This window comes from Canis aureus, chromosome 19, assembly GCF_053574225.1.
Source record: "Canis aureus isolate CA01 chromosome 19, VMU_Caureus_v.1.0, whole genome shotgun sequence".
NCBI classification, from domain to species: Eukaryota; Metazoa; Chordata; class Mammalia; order Carnivora; family Canidae; genus Canis; species Canis aureus.
Window position 1 is genome coordinate 40,202,542 of NC_135629.1, and position 20,132 is coordinate 40,222,673.

Genomic DNA, 20,132 nt, shown 5'->3' on the forward strand with positions numbered 1-20,132 from the left:
CCTGCTGCCATTTTTCCAGTCCTGGAGGGAGGACTCTGTCCCACTATTGTCCTATTCAGTTTATGGTCAGTCTTCCCATACACCTTCCCAGCTTCCCATGGGATCCCTGGGAAGTGGAAGGGGCCAGAAAAAGATGTTTACACCATTTTATATTACTATTTTTTGGTTATACCATTTTAAAACCAAAAGTCGTCTGAGATCACTTGAACCCTTCTGATAAGGAAACAGCCCCAGGGAGAGTCAGCGTTCCAGATGGTTAGGGTTGCCAGCCGAGAGTTCTGTTCCAACTCCTCACTGGGTCCATGGAGAGGTCACAGGAGACCCGTCCAGGGACAGGTGGGCTCCAAGATTTTGGCTCAGGTCTGTAAGTGCTAAGCTGTTTTCTGTCCTCTGCTTCATCATAAAGTCACTTTTTCTTCCACTGCCTAAGGTTTGACTGTTCACACAGTTCTACCAAGCTCCACGTTCTTCCCGTCGTGAATGTCCAGCCTCAAGTACCGAGAGATAGCCTGCCTGCCGTGGTAGGCGGCTCCAAGGCGGCTGCTTCAGAGTTAACGACCGTGCCTGGACGTACATTGGCGCGGGAGGAGGGAGTGGGTGTACGCAGGGTATTGTGGGTGCATAGTTCAGCTAGAGCGTCGTGGGCTTTTGGGTCTCAGGAGTAAACTACAATTCCCGGAGTGCTCTGCGCCCGGCGGGCCGGCAGTCATCTGCGCGCGCAGCCTCCTGGGACTAGTAGTTTCAGCCGCGTGGCTGTGGGTCTGAACCCAATGGCCAAGAACTCGCCTTCCCGGCCACCCGTTTGGCAGGGCGGGGCGCTCCGACCCTTTTGGCAGGGCGGGGCGCCTCGCGAAGATGGTGTCGCATGTGGCGTGTGGCTCCCGTCGTCTGCCCAAGTCTCAGCTTAGCCCACCGGCCCGCGTCTGGCCGATCTGGAGCCCTCGCCCGCCGGGTCCCTGACCCCGCGCCCTCCGCGCGCCCGCGCTCCTGATTCCCGGCATGCCCCGCGCTCGTAAGGGTAGCGCGCCCCGCAAGGGCGGCCAGCGCCGCGGAGCGGGTAAGTGGAGAGCAGCTAATGAGCCACGAGTGGGGATCCTGCGTGGCTTACCCGTCGGTGTCCCCGAGGGTCTTGGGCGAAGACTCCTGCCCCGACCAACCTGGCGCTGCGTCCCCAGTTCCCCCGCGGCCGACACGTGCCCCAGGAGGCAGCGGCCACGTGGGTGTCCAACCTGAGCGTGCTGCTTGCTCAGGAGCTCGCGTTACTGGCCCTAAAGCGGTGGGCGCCTCCTCGCCACAGTATCCCCATTGCCGCTCCATCCAGGTTGCCTCCTGTGGTGGACAAACCGCCCGACGGAGCAGGAAGCCTGCCCCCTCGCCACTCCCTGGTTCTTTCCTGGACTGGACTAGGAAATTGGTGGGAGGCCTAGCCTGTCTGGGGGTACCGAGGTGGGTGGGGGGCAGCGATAGGGAAGTTTCAGGATTCGGGGTTTGGTGGGCCTGGCACGAGAGGGCTGGGGAGTGCCCTGCAGCCTGAGGCAGTCCTGAGACTTATCAGTTTTGAACAGGAGTGTGTCTTGGTGCAGTAAACACATATGTTTACTGTGCAGGAATATTGTACCTTCTAGGCAGAGTTCAGACTTGGCCACAACCCTAATGGGACGTGAGTGTGGGGATGGATGTCTTAAGAGGGTAGGGACATTCCAGAAGGACTGGTGCTGGAAGACAAGTTCACTAAATGGTGTCAGCCCCAGATAGGAACCAAGGAATTCTCGAGGAGCTTCTGGGTGAATCCTGAGAAGGTGAAGAGTGCACTATGCAGAGGGAAAAAGTTGTGCAAAGGCCTGGCATCTGGAGGGAGCAAATGAGAGGCTGGGGCTGCTTTGGCTGGTTAAGGTAGTAAGAGATGAACAGAGGCCTGTATGCATGCTGGACTTTGTCCAGCAGGCACGTGGAGTATGTAGTTCCTGAGAAGTGGGACCAGCCTAGTGACCAGAACCCATCTGGGGCTCTGCTGCAGCAGCTGCCCTTGCCAAAGTCAGCCCCTGGCCCTGGGCAGCACCCATACGGAGGAGTATACCAGCTTTGCTGACCCTGACATTCTCCCGTGTTTACCTATTTTCAGGGACTCATGTGGTCAGGGGCCACTCCACTTTCTGCATTTCTCAGGGTCAGCATTCACCCAGGGTGTGTCCATTCACCCAGGGCTAAAGGCCTGGGATGGTCAGAGGGAGCTCAGAAGAGAGTATGTTTGGGCAGCACCGGTGGCGCCGCGGTTTAGCGCAGCCTGGGGTGTGAGCCTGGAGACCCGGGATGAGTCCAGCGTCGGACTCCCTGCATGAAGCCTGCTTCTCCCTCTGCTTCTCTCTCTCTCTCTCTCTCTCTCAATAAATTAAAAAAAAAAATCTTAAAAAAAAAAAAAAAAGAAGAGTATGTTTGAAGCCCCCCCACCCCATCCACTAGGAGCTGGCCTCTGCCCCAAGGCAGATTGATGCTGTCGGCCCACAGAAGAGCCATAACTAGTTGTTTATTTAGTTATTGTCTTCGATTGTTATGCCAAAAGAGGTCCTTTAGCGTCTCTGTTGTGTAGGTGAAGAAATTGAGGGAGTAAAGGCTAGGCACTTAACTTGGTTACACACCTTTTAAAATACGGAGCTGGAATTTGAATCCTGTATCTGTCTATATGGTTCTATACATACAGATTATATAATTAAGCTTCTGACCTTTGCCCTGGCCAGTTTTAGGCATAATCTGGGCTAATGGCTGAGCTCCCCTGGGATTTGCCTAGATAGGCTCCCACTCCAGGCTCAGCCACAGGCCTAGGTGGGGCCTATGCAGCACCTTCTTCCTCTACCAGGCCCAGTCTCCTTAAATCCGGCTGTAGGCTCAGGGAGGGGAGGCTCTACTCACTAAGCCTGCCAGGTTTTCGTAGGCTGGGCCTAGTGCCTGATGTTCTCCAGTTGATGGACCTCATTCCCTTTCTCCTCCTTCGGTTCAATGGCCCCTGCCTCAGCCCCTGTGCTTCCCACCTCAGTCTCTGTTTTCTCATCTCTGAGGGGCAAGATTCTATTCTTGTGGGGTCATGAAGTTGGGTGAGGCACCCCCTGCCATCGCTCATCAACGGAGGCAAGCCAAGTGTTACCACAGTGTGTTCAACCTTCCCCAGGTACCCGGAGCAGTACCCAAGCGGACTCAGGTTCCAGTGAGGATGAGGCTGTCAGTGAGGCCCGTAGCACCACCAGTGAATGCCCCAGCCTTCTTAGCACCACAGCAGAGGACAGCCTCGGTGAGAGTGGGCGGGAGTTTGGCAGGGACTTTGTGGGGATTCCCTGGGGTATGGCAAGACGCAGGGCTGACCAGCTGGCCTTGCAGGGGGGGATGCCGTGGATGAGCAGGGCCAGCAGGAGGACCTTGAGGAGAAGTTGAAGGAGTATGTGGACTGCCTCACAGACAAGAGGTACCCCTGACTGCCAGCCAGCCCTTCACCCTTGTCCCTGCTCAGCTTGTGCCAAGTGTGACCCGGTAGGGCTGGCCCACAGCATCCCCTTTTTTCATCCCCCAGTGCCAAGACCCGGCAGGGTGCTCTTGAGAGCCTTCGCCTGGCCCTGGCATCCCGCTTACTCCCCGACTTCTTGCTGGAGCGCCGCCTCACGCTGGCCGATGCCTTGGAAAAGTGCCTCAAGAAAGGTTGGGCCCTGGGGGCTCATGGGAGACTGGAACTGGCTGGGTCCTGACTCTTGCTGCCTGGGCTCACTGGAAAGCATTCCTGCAGGGAAGGGCGAGGAACAGGCACTGGCCGCTGCCGTGCTAGGCCTGCTCTGTGTGCAGCTGGGCCCGGGTCCCAAGGGCGAGGAGCTCTTTCACAGCCTGCAGCCCCTCCTGGTCTCTGTGCTCAGTGATGGCACAGCTAGCCCTGCCGCCCGGCTCCATGTGAGTGTTTCCTGCCCTGTGACACCCTTCGCTCCCCTAATCCCCAAGCAGAGAGGTGGATTCCACCTGCCTTGAGGCTCCCTTACTCTAAGGGTAAGCCCTGTGGCCGGGAACCCAGGCTCACTCTCTGACCATGGCATGGCTTTGCCCCCCTTCCAACAGTGCGCTTCTGCTCTTGGCTTGGGGTGCTATGTGGCTGCTGCCGATGTCCAGGTAAGTAAGTGGCCTTTGGGCACAGGTAAGAGAGCACCTAGGCCCCAGCTCTGCCCCTGAGCCATTCCCACTGGCTCCCTGTGTCCTTAGGACCTGGTGTCTTGCCTCAACTGCTTGGAAGGTGTTTTCAGCCGGTCGTGTGGTACGGGTGGCTCCACAGCCCCTGTGGTCCCCACCAGCCTGCACGGCCTGCTCTGTGCTGCCCTGCAAGCCTGGGCATTGCTCCTCACCGTCTGCCCCAGCACCCACATCAGCCACATCCTGGACAGGTAAGAGCGACTGCTCTCTGCGAGTGGGAGGGGAAAGGTGAAGAGGCCCCTAACCCAGACATAGCTCAGCCTGCCCCTTCCCCAGGCAGCTGCCCCGGCTGCCCCAGCTCTTGTCCAGCGAAAGCGTGAACCTGCGAATCGCTGCCGGCGAGACCATCGCACTGCTCTTTGAGCTTGCCCGGGACCTTGAGGTGTGAGGGGGTCGGGGGGAAGGGAAGGGAGGGGGCCTTCCGACACCACCTGTCCAACCTAGGCTGGACGCAGGGGACACCACAGAAGATAGGGCAGCCTCAGATCCTTACGGAGGGGAGGTAGCCCTAATACAGGCTCAGAGGCCGGGTGCCATGGTAGGGGCTCTGAGCAGAGGTATCTGGCTCAGGCAGGGGCCAAGAAGGGATTCCTGGGGGCCAGGTGGAAGAGGTAACCATTTCTGTGTAAGAAAGGATTTGGGCAAACCCATGTTGAGAGCCTACAGAGCCTGGGCCTCTGCTCACACACCCTCTGTTGCTCCCACTGCAGGAGGATTTTATTTATGAGGACATGGAGGCCCTCTGTGGCACCCTGCGGACCCTGGCCACCGACAGCAACAAATACCGTGCCAAGGCTGACCGCCGGCGGCAGCGCTCTACCTTCCGCGCCGTGCTGCACTTCGTTGAGGTACGTGTGAGAGCCTGTGTCCTGGTAAGAGTGCTCCCTGGGCACAGCTGCCAAGCCCTGTCCTGTGGGTCCCTCCACACTGCAGGGTGGTGAGTGTGAGGAAGAGTCGGTACGCTTTGGTCTCGAGGTGCTCTATGTAGACAGCTGGGCTCGGCGCCGCATCTACGCCGCCTTCAAGGACGTGCTGGGATCAGGCTTGCACCACCACCTCCAGGTGGGAAGGCAGGTGGGGGGTGGGGGGGTACCCGGCTTGGCTATTTGGGACCAGTCTCAGCTCACTGCCCATTTCATCCTCAGAACAATGAGCTACTCCGTGACATCTTTGGCCTGGGCCCTGTGCTGGTGCTGGATGCCACTGCCCTGAAGGCCTGCAAGATCTCACGTTTTGAGAAGGTTTGCGCCCTTGGGCCCCTTACTCTTCCCTCCGCTCCTGTGGCCAAAAGGCCTAGAGCTGTGCAAGGGCTAGAGGAAAAGCCCTGGGCCTCCCCTTGCCTGGCTCACCAGGTCCTCACTCTCTGTCCCCACTCCAGCACTTATACAACGCGGCTGCCTTCAAAGCCCGAACCAAGGCGCGCAGCCGTGTGCGGGACAAGCGGGCAGACATCCTCTGAGGTGGGGCCCACTGAAGAGGAGACGGTCCACACCTGTGCCTGTGTTTTTAACAGAAGACACTGCAACAACTGGTCCCTGCCAGGAATTGTCGCTTTATTTTTTTAATGACAAAACCAAAAACAGACATGGGGATGGGTAGCTGGAGGCCAGGGCACTCGGGATCCTGGCCCCTTGCCCCTGCACACGACGCTGTGGCCTTTCCCTGCTCTGTCTCAGGCCAGACCAAATGTGTGCTTGTCCCAGAGCCGTGGGGCAGACAGCAGGAGGGCTGTCCCTTTCTGTCCTTTCTCAGGCCCTGCTCCCATGGGATGACCCACTTTCTTGAAGGGAATGGCATCTGGACAGATGGCGCCAAAACAGGTGGGGAGGTGAGGCTACATGGAATGGATCTATATGCTGATTTGTAAAGATTATTAGAGATGATTAAACTGATTGCTCAGCCTTCTGCAGCCCTTAGCTCTGGGTGTTTCTGCCTGCCCTCTCATCCACCACCCCTGTCTCCATCTCAGCTGTGCCCTCCCAGACCGTCTCCTCAGGTGGCCCTCTTTCCCATACTCAGCTCTGCCTGCTTGAGTGCTGAGGCCCGACCCCTGCTGGGAGGCATGGCAGGGTTTGAGCAGTTGAGCAGGGGGGGCAGCTATTTCTAGACTCTGAACCTGCTATCTGGGGGAAGCCAGAGGCTGCTGACAGGCCACAGAAGGAGCCAGGAGGCTGGTGTCGTTTCCTCTGACCTTGGGCCACCCAAAGCAGGTCCTTGGCCCCAGAAAACTTGGCTAGGCCTAGCCCAAAGACAGGAGAGGCAGGTAGCTGTGGGGTCAGGTTAGACTCATGTACAAAAACCTCACCAAGGAAGTAGTGTGGAGCAGTGGGTCAGGAGAAACCTGCCAGTGGCCACTTTATTCCTCCCCACACACACACCCTCCCAACCCCCAGGTCCAAGTGGTATCTCAGCTGGGTGCTTGGGCCTCAGTGGAGTTGAGCCTCCGCAGCTGGCTGAGGCTGGCGAGCCGGAGTTTGAGTATCGTCTCCTCCTGAGTGCGAAGTGTGTGTGCCAGCATGCGGAGAGATTCACTCTGCAGCACTGGGTGGGCGGGCGAGAATGGAGGTGATGAGACCACGTGCCACCCTACACCTCCCTGCCCCCCCCTTCACTGCCTCAGCCTCTGTAGCTGCTCCCTCCAGGTGTGCAGAAGGGCCCTCCGGTCCCAGATCCTGGCCCTCTGTTCCCACTTGCCCCTTGCACCATCCGCCTTACCGCTCAGATAGACAGCCAGGATGGCGAGAGCCAGGCAGGTGAGCACCAGCAATGCCAGCAGCAACAGGAAGCCTCCCCGGCCTTGCACAGGACTGCAGCCAGCCTGGGCACACAGCGATGGTGGCAAGATGCCCAGTAGCTCGTCCCACGGCTGCACCTGCTCGGCCAGATAGGGGTGCAGCGAACCTATGGGGCGTCAGGAGGGTAGGGGTGGTACTTGCCTTCTACCCCCTCCCAGCATGTCAGTCCCACTGTCCTGACCCCCCTCACCTCCGCTGTGTAGGTCGCTGATGGATTCCACCTGGTGCAGGCGCACCTCCTCTATGTGGTTGGGGGCTGGTGGTGCCTTGCTCCTCGGACTCTGCGTCAGTGCCATGGTGTCTGCTGGGACAATGCAGAGCTGAGCAGCCAGCAGGTCACCCCCCTCCCTTGTAGGTGGCTTCCAGCAGCAGCAGGGGCTCAGAGAAGATGGCAAAGGACGAAAAGTCACTGGCTCCTAAGGCCCTAAAACCATCTCGGGGGATGATCCTTGATTTGGAGCCAGGATGACCTCAGGATCCCACAGACTTGTTAACACCCACAGTAGCAAGAGGTGCATTTGACTTGGTCACTTTGGTTTTTCCAAGCACCGGAAGGACTTTCAGGCTTTCCTCTGCCTGCTCGTTCGTTCCTAGAGAAGAGTTTATCAGTCGTGGAAGACCAAACCCACAGTGCGTGAAATTCATCCCTGCCTCTTCCTGTCAGTTTCCCCTGCAGACCCTGGACCCTGTGAGTTAGCCATCAGGCCAGACCCAGTGCCAGCACCTTCACACCCCCAGGGCAGAAGCAGTCTTATCCTCACTAGGTGGTGCTTGTCCCTTGTGGCCTTTGCTCTGCTTTAAGGACTCAGCTGTGATTTGCGATTTGGCTGTACTTCTGTGAACCCTGCTGTTTTCATTCAACATCATAATAGGACACCTGCCTTTGTTATCAAGCTGTTCCACATGCTTCTGAGGCCTCCCTTTGAGGCTGCCTGGGCATTTAGGTTGTTTATAGTTCCCTTCAAAAGTTAATAACCCCTAGGAGAGGACATGCATCACTGAGTATGAAGGTTTTCCCAATTTCCTAATCCTTAATAAGGACAGACTCCCTAGAAGCAAAATTACTGGTTTAAAGAGTAGGGACTTTCTCTCTTTTTTTTTTTTTTTTTTTTTCTTTTTTTAATCTATTCATGAGAGAGAGGCAGAGACACAGGCAGACTCCATCCCGGGTCTCCCGGACCATGCCCTGGGCTGTAGGTGGTGCTAAACCGCTGTTCCACCCAGGCTGCCCTGGACTTTCTCTTAAGCCATCATCAGACTGTCCAGAATGACTGTCCACAGCCCCCAAATGTGTACATCGCCACCATTAGGCCTTTTCATCATTAAAAAAAAAAAAAAAATTACATGTGTACAAGTTTGCCAAACTGGGGATGAGAAAGACCTTTCTTGACCTATTCGATTGGGTTTCTTTCCTTGGAGTGCCCTCTTCCATTCCCAGTTTCTGCCCACTTAATCTCTGGGGTCTCTACTTTCTTGTGATTTTACTTATTTTTAGACCCATCAAAAGTATTTTGTGAGGGCAGCCCCAGTGGCTCAGCAGTTTAGCGCTGCCTTCAGTCCAGGGCGTGGTCCTGGAGACCTGGGACCGAGTCCCTCATCGGGCTCCCTGCATGGAGCCTGCTTCTCCCTCTGCCTGTGTCTCTGTGTGTGTGTGTGTGTGTGTCTCATGAATAAATAGAATCTTTTAAAAAGTATTTTGTGATATCTAAAAATTATATATTTTTAATATTTTATTCTTTTTTTAAAGATTTTATTTATTTATTCATGAGAGACATAGACAGGCAGAGGGAGAAGCAGGCTCCATGCAGGGAGCCCAATGTGGGATTCCATCCCGGGACCCCAGGAGCCAAAGGCAGACGCCCAACCGCTGAGCCACCCAAGCATCCCTAAAAATTATATTTTCTTTTAACTTTTTCTTTTTTTTCAATCTTGGCCTCTTGAACCTCCAGATACCCAGCTGGATGCTAGGTAATAAAGTAGGGAGCATTGAGATAACGCCTCCTGAAAGGGGCAAGGGTGATTGGACTCTGAGTCTATCACTTTCAGAACAGTAACTTGGCCTTTGTGATTTGCTTGAAACTGGCCCTTGACGTGCTCCAAAGCAAACCGAGGGATGCTGCCAATCATGTTTGGGTGGTGGGCTGGGGGTCATATTAAATTCTTCTCTGTACTTGGTTCTGCTTACCCTATACTCTAAATTGAACTCAGATTCTGTTCATTCCCAGGAAAAACATGGTAAATGTTTTTTTGTTGTTGTTGTTTTTGTAAATGTTGTTAGAACCCCAAAAGGAAGCAAACATTCCCCATCACTCCTGGGTGCTGGGCCCCTCCCATTCAGTTGAAATGTTGAAAATGTAATAAAGGAGTTGACCAGCTGGACCGACCTGGAGCAGTGGAGAATCTGGCTGTCCCTGTTCTGGCCCTTCTGAACCTCTGTACTCCTTGCATGCAGTGGAGCAGTTAGGCTAGTGGCACCAAAGTCTTAATTAGCTGTCAGTCTGGCGAAGCTGAGGGATTCCAAGTAGCTAATGGTTGGGTCCATTTAGACCCAAGTTGGAGGAGGCCAGAGATCTATCCATTCGCAGTCTCTGGGCCACATGCCCAAATGCTTCCTGGAACCACTGCCCGCCCTGGATCCCAGCTTCCTCCCTGAATGAAGAGCTGAACTAGCTAGGCGTCTGCCCTGCGCACGCCCACTTGAGCATAGCCTGTAGTTAACTACCCCCAAACTGGGAAGCCCCCCACCCCACTCCGCCAGCCAAACCTTCCCTGTCCTTAGCAGAGGAGACAACCAGGGCCTGAGGCTAGGTGGGGATCTAGACGTAAGCTGTTTCTCCATGCACACGGGGCAAGTCCCTTTACTCAAGCTGGGACATGGTGACTGGGGACTAGTCAAGGAAGTAAGGTCAGTGGGATGGGGCAGGGTTGCTCCGTGGTTCTTCGTGGTTCCCAGGGTCATAGGCCTGCAGCTTTGCCCTCCCCCATAATCCTTTCCTACCTTCTGTCTCCTCAGGCATGGTGGGCGGTGGGCAGTTGAGGGGCTGATAATAGCACCCAGGAGCAGGACAGGATGGAGGCAGCAGTGGCTCCTCAGAGCCTGGGGAAGGCTAGCCACCTCCCAGCCTGGGCCTAAAATAGGCCTGAGCTCAGCCCACTGGGCTATATTTAGAGGGGGCAGCTCTCAACCATGGGAGGGGTGGAGTGACCCATATGGGCCAGCCTAGCTAGCTGGTGATGGAGCCCAAACAAGAGCCCATCTAATGCACGTGTCCAGGGTCTTTCCTGGGGAATCCTGCCTCCCCTACATATGCACAGGCCTTGGTGTCTTTATCCAGACAAGCTACCTCATGTTTACCTCCAGCGATGCCCTGCATGGCAGCCAAGATCTGTAAGGAAGCCCTGCGCCTCTCCACCCCTAAAGACCCCTACTCAAAGCTGGGTCATCAAGCACTGTGTGATTTGCTGACCCCAGGGATTGGGGTGATGAATAACTGGAGCCCAGGGCCATGAGGGCTCTGAGACCCCCAAAGAGGGCAGACACACATATACCTGTAGGTACTCATGTTGGTCAGTAGGCAAAGTTAGATTGAAGATTAGTATTTCTATTATATTAATAAGCTTACAACCTTATGTCTCTGACCTCCATTTTCTCATCCATAAAACAGGAATGACAATGGTTCCTCCCTGGCACAGGATACATGAAGATGGAAATATAGCCACATGTCAGAAGCACTTAATATAATGCAGGTTAGATCCTTCCTCTCCTAACAAGGGTATACAAGTCACACAGTGTCATTCGAGGAGACATGGTACTTTACCCTTGAAAGGAGTAAGTGGCCGAGCTTAGGGCCCACCCTCTGCTACTGCACCCCAAGGCCCTCCTTCCCAATTGGGACAAAGCAAGACAATAATGGGCTCTACCTCCTAATACATCCCAAACCCATCACTTCATTATATCACTGGCCTCCTTGATGTTCCTCACACATAGCAACCTTGTTTCCATCCCAGGGCCTTTGCACTGGCTATTCCTTCCTAGAATGCTCCCCACACACACACACACACACCCCCCTCCCCCCGTTACTCCCAGGGCTGGCTCCTTGTCATTTAGCTCAAATGTCAACCCCTCAGCAATGCTTTGTCACATTATTTTACATATCACCAAATTTCATTTTCTTCATAGCACTCTGCCAAGAAATCATATTATTCAGAATATACTGTGTATGTCAGTAGGACCCCAAAAGGCCCCACAGAATCCACTCAGTCACATGGAAACCATTTTTAATCCTCACCACAGGATCCTTAGCAGAAAGGAGCTCTTGAGACCAGTAGGAAGTTGCCCAAGGCCACACAGTGGTTGTCCACTGGGGCCATTCCAGCTTCGGCTGATAATGTGTTTATTGCATTAGTACAGTTGGCCTGCCCCCCCCCCACCCGCTCAGCCTGTTCACAGCTTTCTGCTCATTGCCCAGGGAGGAGGTCCTTCCCCCAGGGTGGGCACTCCAGGCACCTCCTCCACCCAGGTCGTTGCTCGGAAGCCCTGTTTCTCTGTCTCCTCACACCAACAGGACCCTGTGCCAGGCCTGGGCCGCCCCTCCCGGGGCTACATTCAAGGGTTATCCTCTGTTAATAAATAAGCCGGCGAGGCAGCCCCTCGGCTAGGGCCTGTCGGTCGGGGTCTCCATCATCCATCGTCCAGGGGCCAGTGCGCCGGGCCCCCCAGCGGTGCGTCCCCCAGGGTCTGGCCTCCCCCTCCAGCCTGTGGCCTCCTTCCCTGTACCCGGCGTGGACGACCGAGTCACCAGTGAGCGGCGCTGCGCGGCCCCCGGTCGGCGCGCGGCTCCGGGGCGTTCCTTCGGCGGTTTCGGCCCTTCCTCCTCGACTCGGGAGCGGGTGGGCGCGACTCCGGCTGCTGACGGCACATTCGCAGGGAGCCAGCGCCGCCGCCGCCCGGCTCCACCAGCTGCAGGAAGTCCCGGTACCAGAGCTTGGGGCCCGGAGGGGCGACGGGCGCAGCCTCCTCGGTCCGGGCCAGCCTTTCGGCCTGCGCAGCACTCAGCACGTGTAGCGCCAAGCGACGCAGAGGCTGCGAAAAGCCCTGCTCAACAGCTGCGCACAGGTACACGCCTGAGTCCCCGCGCCGCAGCCCGCGCAGCAGCAGTCCCCGGGGCAGGCGCTCCGCGCGCTCCTCCGCAGCCACCTGCAGGCCGGGCCAGCGGGAGGCGTGGGCGTCAGGGTCGGGAACAGGGAAACCGGGCTCCAGGCCGGACCAGGAGAGGCGGAGGGGCAAGGAAAGGGGCGGCCGCAGGTGCGCATTTGAAGGCTGGGTGCCCTGGGACCGGTGTTCTAAAAGTGGATCCAAAAGTGGATCCCCGTACGGGGAGGGCTCACCTGGACATGGGGGCGGGGCAGGGCTCCTCTCGGATGGGGGAGGGGGTGTCAGGAGTCTAGTTAGGCGCGCTGAGGCCTCCCCAGGGTGTGGCGTGCAGGTCAGGGACCAAATGACAGAAGCGGGCTGGTTGGGCGGGGCCGACCTGGTCCAGCGCTGGGGCTAGGCTAGGGCGGGGCGGGGCGCCCCTGGTCTAGGCTGGGGCGGGGCCTCTCCTGGATGTCGGGGGCGGGCCAAGGGCCTGCTCCGAGCCGAGGGGCAGCGGCTCACCGTGGTGCGGGCCGCCTCCCCCGCGCGCTGGAAGGTCCATTCCACGCGTGCCTGCAGCGAGCGGGGCTCACACTCCAGGAAGGCGCTGCCGCCCTCCACACCGAACACCTTCCGCTCCAGCAGTGTGGGATGGGACGAGTCTGCGGAGCGCAAGGGATTGTCAGGTTCGGGCAGGGTGGGGCGTCAGCAAGGGCGGAGAAGTGGGGCAGCCGGGGCACTCACCGCCTGAGCACAGCGTACTGGGGTCACCATTCTTCACGTCTTGCCGCCGGAACCGCCTGCGGGGAGGGGGCCACATGGAACCTCCGTGAGCCCTTCTTCACTCGGCCAGGCGCAGCCAGGGGCACAGTACTCTGGGCGGCCCGCCCCCAACCCTGCCCACCTTTTAGCGCTGGGCTGGAAGCGCGTGCACGCGGCCCCGTCCCAGGCGCAGTAAGGGTCACGCGCCAGGCAGCATTCGGCGCAGGCGCGGCCGTGGGCAGCACAGCGGTGCAAGGGGATCTGGGCCACCGCGCTCCGCGAGGCTACGTACAGCTGGTGCTAGGGGGCACGAGGGGCTCCGGGCTGACCGAAGGCAGCCCTGTGCCCGCCTCCCATTGGTCAGAGATCCCTCACCCCACTTGACAGATTGGAACACTGAGGTCTCAGGTCACACAGTCTACGAAGGCGGAACCTAAACTCCAACCCAGGGCTTCGAGCTACCAAGGGAGACGTGGGGGTTGGGGGGCACCCGGGGAACGCACTGGGCCCTTTCACCCCCAAGCCTTCTGGTCACTTACTCTCTTGGAAGAGATTTGCATGCTGGTGATAGCAGCCGAATCCTGAGAAGGAGGAGGAGGAGTGCTGGGATCAGGCATCAGTGGGGTGCAGTTACTCCAGGCAGCTGGGGGGCGGGGCGGAGGGGGCTAAGCCTCACCTCAAACACGTGCATCTCCTCCAAGAGCAGCCCCTCCGCGTTAGGCCGGCTGCCCTTGGGCACTGAGATCACCTTCAGCACTGTGCCAACATCTGCAAGGTTGAGAAGGAGTGTTCCCTGATAGCTCCTGCTGGGGGTCCCCTCACTCCTGAGGCCTTTACCCTGAGCATGTGGTTGGGTGGGTGAAGAATGTGGGTTGGAACAATAAGGGCAGCATCCAGAAGGGGATGGGGGCATAACCCAGGCAAAGATGTGGAGATGAGACTGGACAGGGGCAGCTTCCACTGACAGGCCAGAGTCCAGACTGGGTTTTATGAGTGGTCATGGGGGGACACTGACCTGTGCCAATGAAGAGGACGTCGTAGTGCCCATCAGCAGCTGCTACACGGTCTGCAGTGATCTGGGTGAAGGTGTACCCAGCACCCACTTGTAGGAAGAGAGGGCGCCCACCCATGGGCAGGACCGAATTGTACATGAGCGGGTGGTTCCGGGCAAACTGAATGACGTCATCAGGAAAGTCCTTGGTAGAACTGAAGGTGCCAAAGGTCTTGCTAGGGCACTGGGAGATGGGGGAGGCGTGACAGGGATGTGGGTATGAGGGCCTGGGAAGCCCACAAGAGACCTGCAGGAACTGGGAGTGTGGGGGGGTGCTAACGGACAGAGCCTTGCCCTGGGAATCCGAAGAGAGCAGACCCAGCCTTGCCCTTGGGAGTCTTAGGGGGAAATGCGGCCTTTCTCTTGGAAGCCCTATCTGATGAAGGTGATGTTTATCTGCCCAGAACAAAAGGAAGAAACCACATTCACCAAGAAAACCCCAGGCCAAGTTCTCCACTCCTGAGACTTTAAGTGGGTTGTGGTGTGAATCCTGGGGCTACGCACCATGCCTGGCCGGGGGTAGGGGACTCGGCCCTGATAGGACACCCACTGGTGCATGGGCCCTTCCTTGTGTGCAAAGGGCCCCAGGAATGCACGGCGCACATCGTTCATGCTGTACACACACACTGCAGAGCCTTGGAAGATGGTGCTGGAAGGGAAGACGGAAGCACAGTGAGAGGCCCAGGAGAGCCTGGACCTGCCCCGCCCCTACCTCCCGCCCCTCACCTGGACGTGGTGAAGACAGTGTAGAGCAGCGGGCTCCAGCGGTCCCTCAAGGACAGCAGGAACACATCCTCTGTGGGGAAGGGGCCTCGTTGGGGGAGGGCACACAGCCCTCTGGGAAGCCTGGCTCCTGAGTCTGGGCCCTGGCACACCCTCTCCCCAACTCCATCCTCCAGTCCTGGCACTCACGGAGCTGGTCGAAGTGCGTGTCACCCTCGGCACCTGGCACTGAGCACACCAGACGTGCCTTCAGGAACGTGGTCCACTTGTTGACCAGGCTGCGCTGGCCGCCCACGTCATTCTGCAGGGTCAATCAGAGGGTGTGAGGGGGAGGCCCAGACAGGCAAGAGGACAGGGGCATGGTCACCAGATGTGGCCCAGGGACTCCTCACCCGGCAGATCTGGCCAACACGGGACACAGACAGGCGTCCCAGTGCCGGTGCAGCCTCCACTGCCGACTCCCGGAAGAAGAAGTAGATCTTGTCATCGTCGGGATTCTCGCTCTCTGGGATCCAAAAGACCTTGACAAACTTGGGCTCTAGCAGCAGGAGGTGTGGGGTCAGCAGGGTCCCGGCCCTGCCATTCATGAGACCCATACACACTCCCTCTCCTTCCTGTGGTGCCCCCAGAAGCCTGTGGGGCAGTACCTGACCAGCCAGCCCCCAGGACCAAGTTCACTGGGATGGTGCTGGCATCCCACAGAATCTGGAGGATCAGGGCCTGTGAGTCAAGCAGCAGCCACAAGAGGGCAGCAGAGACCGAGACAGCCTCCCACCTCACCCGGACAGGTCCCCAGGCCGGTGGGCAGAGAAAGGAGGGGAGACTGCGGGTCAGTTTTACTTTCTCCCGTGAATCTTCCTCTTGGGCAGGAAGCACATGCCTCCATTCCTGCTGTGAACACTCTGCTCGGTCTCCTCTCTCTTATAACAAAGGACTCCGGCCCCTGACAGTGCAGACCCCTTACCCTTTCTCCTCTCGCGAGTCTGTTCCTTGGCTTGTTCCTGCCCCGGATTCTTTGTGCGAGCTGTCCTCTTTGCCCAGAATGCTATTCCCTCAATCCTGCCGTGCTTTGGGAATTAGCTCACCCCTCTCTCTGCGGAGTGGCTTCCTTTCTCGATCTCCCACCACCACTATCTGGTCTCCTTTTCCCTTTCTGTCTGTGCAATCACTGGTCTCGTGGCCATTGGAAGCAACCTGACCATGTATCTGTTCTGAGGTCTGCGAACTGAGAGAGGGCATGGGCCGCACATCTTGTCTGCCCTGCAACCACAGTGCCCAGCACAGGGCTGGATGCATGGTAAAAGCCTGGTGGGACCCGGCTGCACCCGCTGTTCACTTCCTTTAGGAGCCTGACTCGGCACCTAGCCTGTCCTGTCGGGGATGAGGGCCCCCTCCCAAAAGCCCCTCCCACCCTTCACCGTTGAGCCAGCGGGAGTCGTGTGGTTCTGTTCGGAGGCTTGGACGCTGGCCCAGGCTGCGGAAGATGGTGAAGTCCCGGCCCATGAGGTCTGCAGCCACCCCTGAGTATAGTTCTTCTCCTGCATATAGGGTGAGGGCTGTTTAGCCAATCTGAGGACTCTTAGTGGGAAGTGTGTGTGGGGTGCCTGTAGAGTTGGTGAGGCCCTGAGGGGATCCCTGGGGCTCTCAGGAGGGTCTAGAGTTTCTGATGGGCCCCCAGCCTTTGGACTCACCCACCAGCACGGAGGCAGCCCGATGCCTTGGGTCATAAGGACTCTTGCCCTTGCCGTCCTCTAGCCTTCGAAGATCCAGCCTCAGCACAGGCTCCTGGGAGGCGGGGTGCCATTGTTACTTCCTGGCCCTTCTTCACCTCCCAGCCTCCCTCTGTGCCTAGCTCTGGCCTTACCTCCAGCCGGTGGCCCACCTCCACAAAGGCACAGGTTGGGTGGAAGGCCCCTGTGCCACAAGCCAGCAAGTGGGTGCGGTTGTAGGTATGCAGCAACTTCACGAAGTTCATGCACTCCGTCTAGCGGGCGAGCCGGGGAAGGGACAATGAGGCCTCCCCCAGGGAGGCAGCCTTCAGGGGTCCCAGCTCACCAGGGGCACCTCACCCCTTCCTCTCTTCTGCATCAGTCCAGACAGGCACCCACATGGGCTGCAGGGACCGAGGTGCACCTTGCTGACCAGCACAGCCCACCCTTCACCAGAAGGGTATGAAGAAAAACATAGGCCTGTACTGCCCCCTGTGACTCAGAGGCCCCCCAGGAGGAATCACATGAGTCTCCACCCTGACTCACTACCTCCAAACTTCAGCCATCTTGACCCACTGCCCCCATCCCAGCCAGAACAGGCAGGCCTCTGTCTTAGCGCTGCTGTCTGCGAAGTGAGGGGCTGGCCTCCCCACTCCCACTCCAGGAAGCCGGCACTCACACCAATGTCCTTCCCGGCCCAGTTGCACTCCTCTCGCCATTCCACAGGAGCCGGCCAGGCCAGCTGTGAGGACATCAGGGGAATGGGACACAGGTCAGAGCCTTTTCAGGGTCTCTGCACAGAGGGTGTCTGCTGGGGGGTGGGGGGTGGACATCCGCCTGGGAAGCCCCGAGGCTGCAGGGTGGTGGTGGGGTCCCTGGCACCTTCTTGGCCTGCTTGCTGATGTTGTCCAAGCTGAGGGAAGCCACGTGGTTCTCAGCACCCACAAACAGGCGTCCTCTTTCCTCATCCACCAGCAGAGCTTCATAACAGCAGGTCCTCTCCAGCCTGAAGATCCGGAGACCGTGCCGCGCCTGGAGCTCTGCAAGATGGGGACCCCGCTGAGGGTTGGCCAGCCATGCTGGAAGCTTCCCCCCAGACCCTGCCTGTTGCCTCTCTCACAAGTCATGCTTGTACATGTGACCTGGCCCACACACATGTGAGATTACAAGTGTGTGAGTTCACACTGGTGAAGAAAGGCCCACCCCTGCGTGAAGCTTCCAGGGTGGGCAGTGCAGCACCCCTCCAAGGGGAGAGAGGGTTGAACTCCTGGGGCGTGCTTGGGCAAGCAGTGTCTGCAGGCAGGCACACTGGGAGGCCAGGCGCTGGGGGAGGCTGAGCCAGTCGGCAAAGCCAGAACCCCAACCCCGCCACCAACCTGAGCTCAGCATGATGCCACTGCTTAGTGACCAGTGACCGCCCTCCTGTGTAGGGGGTTTAGAAGGGGGCTCTAGTGGCCCCCACACGTCAGCTTCCCTGGGGGTGGGTAGTAGATGGGACACAGGTGGGAGCTGTTGCCAAGGGAATGGAAGGGGTCTTCCCCAGAAAGCAAGAGGAGAGTGCGCACCGAAAGTGTGGGGGCTGAGGCCAGGACAGGGTTAACCGGAGATGGCCTGAGCGTGCTCCCAGATGAACCTGAGCCAGTGGCACTTGGCAACAGCAAATGCAGTGTCCCCTACCCACCCTGGGCCCCTCTCCTGCCCGCCCAGAGCTGAGCCCTCCCGCCTGCCAGGTGCACCTACCTTGGAAGGAGAGCCGAAGGCGTGGGGGGCTGGGGGTAGCATCCCCCAGCACTGCTGCCCAGAGCAGGGCCAGGCCCGGGATCATGGCGGCGGCCCCGGCCCGCCCCATCCTGCGGCTCAGGGTGCTCAGGGTTCAGCGGGCGCGTGTGGAGGAGCCTTGAGCCGCCCTGGACTCTGCCCCAGGATCTGGAAGACAAGGAGCTGCAGCAAGGACGAGGGCGGGAGGCTAGGGGTGGGGGGGGAGTCCCCAGGGATCAGATTACAGCCCCTGGGGAAAGGGGCTGGGGGGTCGCATTCCACTTCCGAGCTCTCCCCTCCCTCTGAGTGTGCCCGGCCTGGCCACAATCACAGACACACCCACGCTGGGCACACCCTGGGGTCACCCCCACACTGGCAGGCGCCCGCCCCACCACGTCACCCTCCCGGGGAACCCCCCCCCACCGTAGGCACTCACAGGCATTAATTCACGAACTCTGTGCGCTTACTTCATGCCAGCCTGGGACACTGGGGGACACAGACAAGGTCCCCATGCAGAAGAGGGCAGAATGCCAACAAGGACTCAGATCAGTACAGTCATTTCAGAGGGCGCCAAGTGCAATGAGCAAAACAAACCAGTCATGGGAGTAAGGGCGACAGGAGAGGGTCAGGCTGGAGGTGGCTGTGCACCCACAGGCCCACAGAGAAACAGAGGCACCTTCGGGGCTGGAGCCAATGGTGTGGGCACCTGTCAGTGTGTTTCTGAGGGTCCCTTTGTGTATCTGTATCTGTGTTGTGTGTGTGTGTGTGTGTGTGGTGTATGCAGACATGTGTGCAGATCTGTGACAGTGTGTGGCATGAGTCTTGTATTACATGTGTAGATACATGGTGTGTGTACTTTGCATACATGTGTACACGTGCGTCATACACATGTGTGTGGGAACGTGTGTGCACACACAAGTGTATGCGTGTCTCTCTGGACACGCAGGTGAGCAAGTACAACCGCAACAATCACTGCCTGCAACTCTGAGATGCGCCTGAAAGCCACCGCTCGGAAGGAGTCTATGCAGGAGCCCCAGGGCGGGACAGGGCTGGAGGGGAGCCTCGGGATGGCCGCCCCAGCTTTGTGTTGACCTCTCGCTCCCCACCGGGGCCTGGAAGGGCTGGTTACGCAGAAATTCTGTGAGCTCAGACTTCAGACCCAAGAGGAACCAAGTCGGGGAGAGCCAGGGGTGTCGGGCAATCTCTCCCGCACTTCAGGTGAGCCGCGTCCCTCTCCGCGCCTCTACCGCCTCCGGGCCTCTCCCTCCCCTGCCTCCGCCCTCAGGTTTCCACATCTTTGAGCCCCCACCTCTGAGCCAGGGCCCTTCCTGGGGCCAGCCTCTGGCTGCAGTCCCCACCGTCCTTCCCAGAGCTGGCTGGGCAGGTGCTGGGCGTAGGGCAAGGTCCCGGGGTGCCGTCAGGCAAGGGGCGCAACTGCCAGGGCACGGGCCAGATCGCTCCCCCCAGGCCCCCGCCCAGTTCCACAGCTCCCCACCCCTGCCGTGCTGGGACTCCCACCTCCCGCCGGCCCCCCATGACACTTGCCACTGCCTCTTCTGAGCCCGTGAGGTCTGCGACGCCGCAGAGCACCCTGCTGCCTTCCTGCACGCCCCAGCGGCCGGCGGCAGTGCCCCGCCACCCCAGCCCCGCGGCCCGAAGGGGAGAAGCCTGGGGACCGCCGGGCACCCTCCGACGGCTCCTTTAAGGCGCAGCCCCCGCCCCCGCCTCCACCGAGCCGCCGCCCCACGCGCCGTCAAGTTTACGGGGCGGATCGGGTGACCAGGCGGGCGCCCGGGCCAGCGGAGCCGGTGGCCAGGCCGGGCGAGGGGAGCTGGCGCAGGGGAGGGGCGACCCCTCCCCTGTCAGGCCTCAGGGCACTCGGCGCCAGGGCCGGGAGGCAGTGGGGCGGTGTGGGGCGGTGGTGGGGCGTGGAGGCCAAGGAGAGGCCGCCCTGGGCCCCCCAGCCCCGCCCGGTGAGGCGA

The 20,132-nt window shown here is 59.0% G+C and overlaps 3 protein-coding genes across 11 annotated transcripts; 1 reads left to right on the forward strand and 2 right to left on the reverse strand.

Annotated features, from left to right (window-relative positions):
* The first annotated feature begins 77 nt into the window (after positions 1-77).
* IFRD2 (interferon related developmental regulator 2) lies at positions 78-6,127 on the forward strand. 2 transcript variants are annotated; one of them, XM_077858807.1, is made up of 12 exons: positions 78-336; positions 3,164-3,283; positions 3,370-3,454; positions 3,560-3,684; positions 3,770-3,927; positions 4,090-4,140; positions 4,231-4,409; positions 4,495-4,600; positions 4,929-5,066; positions 5,152-5,280; positions 5,364-5,459; positions 5,597-6,127. In XM_077858807.1, exons 1-12 carry the CDS (start codon positions 303-305, stop codon positions 5,675-5,677), a joined length of 1,302 nt encoding a protein of 433 aa, XP_077714933.1. In that variant the 5' UTR covers positions 78-302; the 3' UTR covers positions 5,678-6,127. The 2 variants fall into 2 exon arrangements, with proteins under 2 accessions (XP_077714933.1, XP_077714932.1); XM_077858806.1 differs by lacking the exon at positions 78-336 and adding an exon at positions 781-1,057.
* On the reverse strand, positions 5,751-11,082 carry LSMEM2 (leucine rich single-pass membrane protein 2). 5 transcript variants are annotated; one of them, XM_077858814.1, is made up of 4 exons: positions 10,654-11,082; positions 7,204-7,314; positions 6,934-7,119; positions 5,751-6,759 (listed from the first exon to the last, which is right to left on the reverse strand). In XM_077858814.1, exons 2-4 carry the CDS (start codon positions 7,307-7,309, stop codon positions 6,626-6,628), a joined length of 426 nt encoding a protein of 141 aa, XP_077714940.1. In that variant the 5' UTR covers positions 7,310-7,314; positions 10,654-11,082; the 3' UTR covers positions 5,751-6,625. The 5 variants fall into 5 exon arrangements, with proteins under 5 accessions (XP_077714940.1, XP_077714938.1, XP_077714939.1 ...); XM_077858812.1 differs by having other exon boundaries at positions 7,204-7,603; XM_077858813.1 differs by having other exon boundaries at positions 10,640-11,082.
* Positions 11,083-11,274: 192 nt separating this feature from the next.
* On the reverse strand, positions 11,275-19,864 carry SEMA3B (semaphorin 3B). Of its 4 annotated transcripts, none has more exons than XM_077858803.1 (19): positions 19,696-19,864; positions 18,587-18,636; positions 18,133-18,318; positions 17,275-17,432; positions 17,072-17,134; positions 16,548-16,667; positions 16,375-16,468; positions 16,102-16,221; positions 15,076-15,221; positions 14,873-14,984; positions 14,687-14,756; positions 14,465-14,609; positions 13,925-14,144; positions 13,586-13,677; positions 13,449-13,490; positions 13,052-13,209; positions 12,892-12,947; positions 12,670-12,809; positions 11,275-12,210 (listed from the first exon to the last, which is right to left on the reverse strand). In XM_077858803.1, the coding sequence occupies exons 3-19, from the start codon at positions 18,239-18,241 to the stop codon at positions 11,809-11,811; spliced, it is 2,247 nt and encodes a 748-aa protein (XP_077714929.1). In that variant the 5' UTR covers positions 18,242-18,318; positions 18,587-18,636; positions 19,696-19,864; the 3' UTR covers positions 11,275-11,808. The 4 variants fall into 4 exon arrangements, with proteins under 4 accessions (XP_077714929.1, XP_077714928.1, XP_077714930.1 ...); XM_077858802.1 differs by having other exon boundaries at positions 19,690-19,864; XM_077858804.1 differs by lacking the exon at positions 19,696-19,864 and adding an exon at positions 19,460-19,642.
* Between the last annotated feature and the right edge of the window lie 268 nt (positions 19,865-20,132).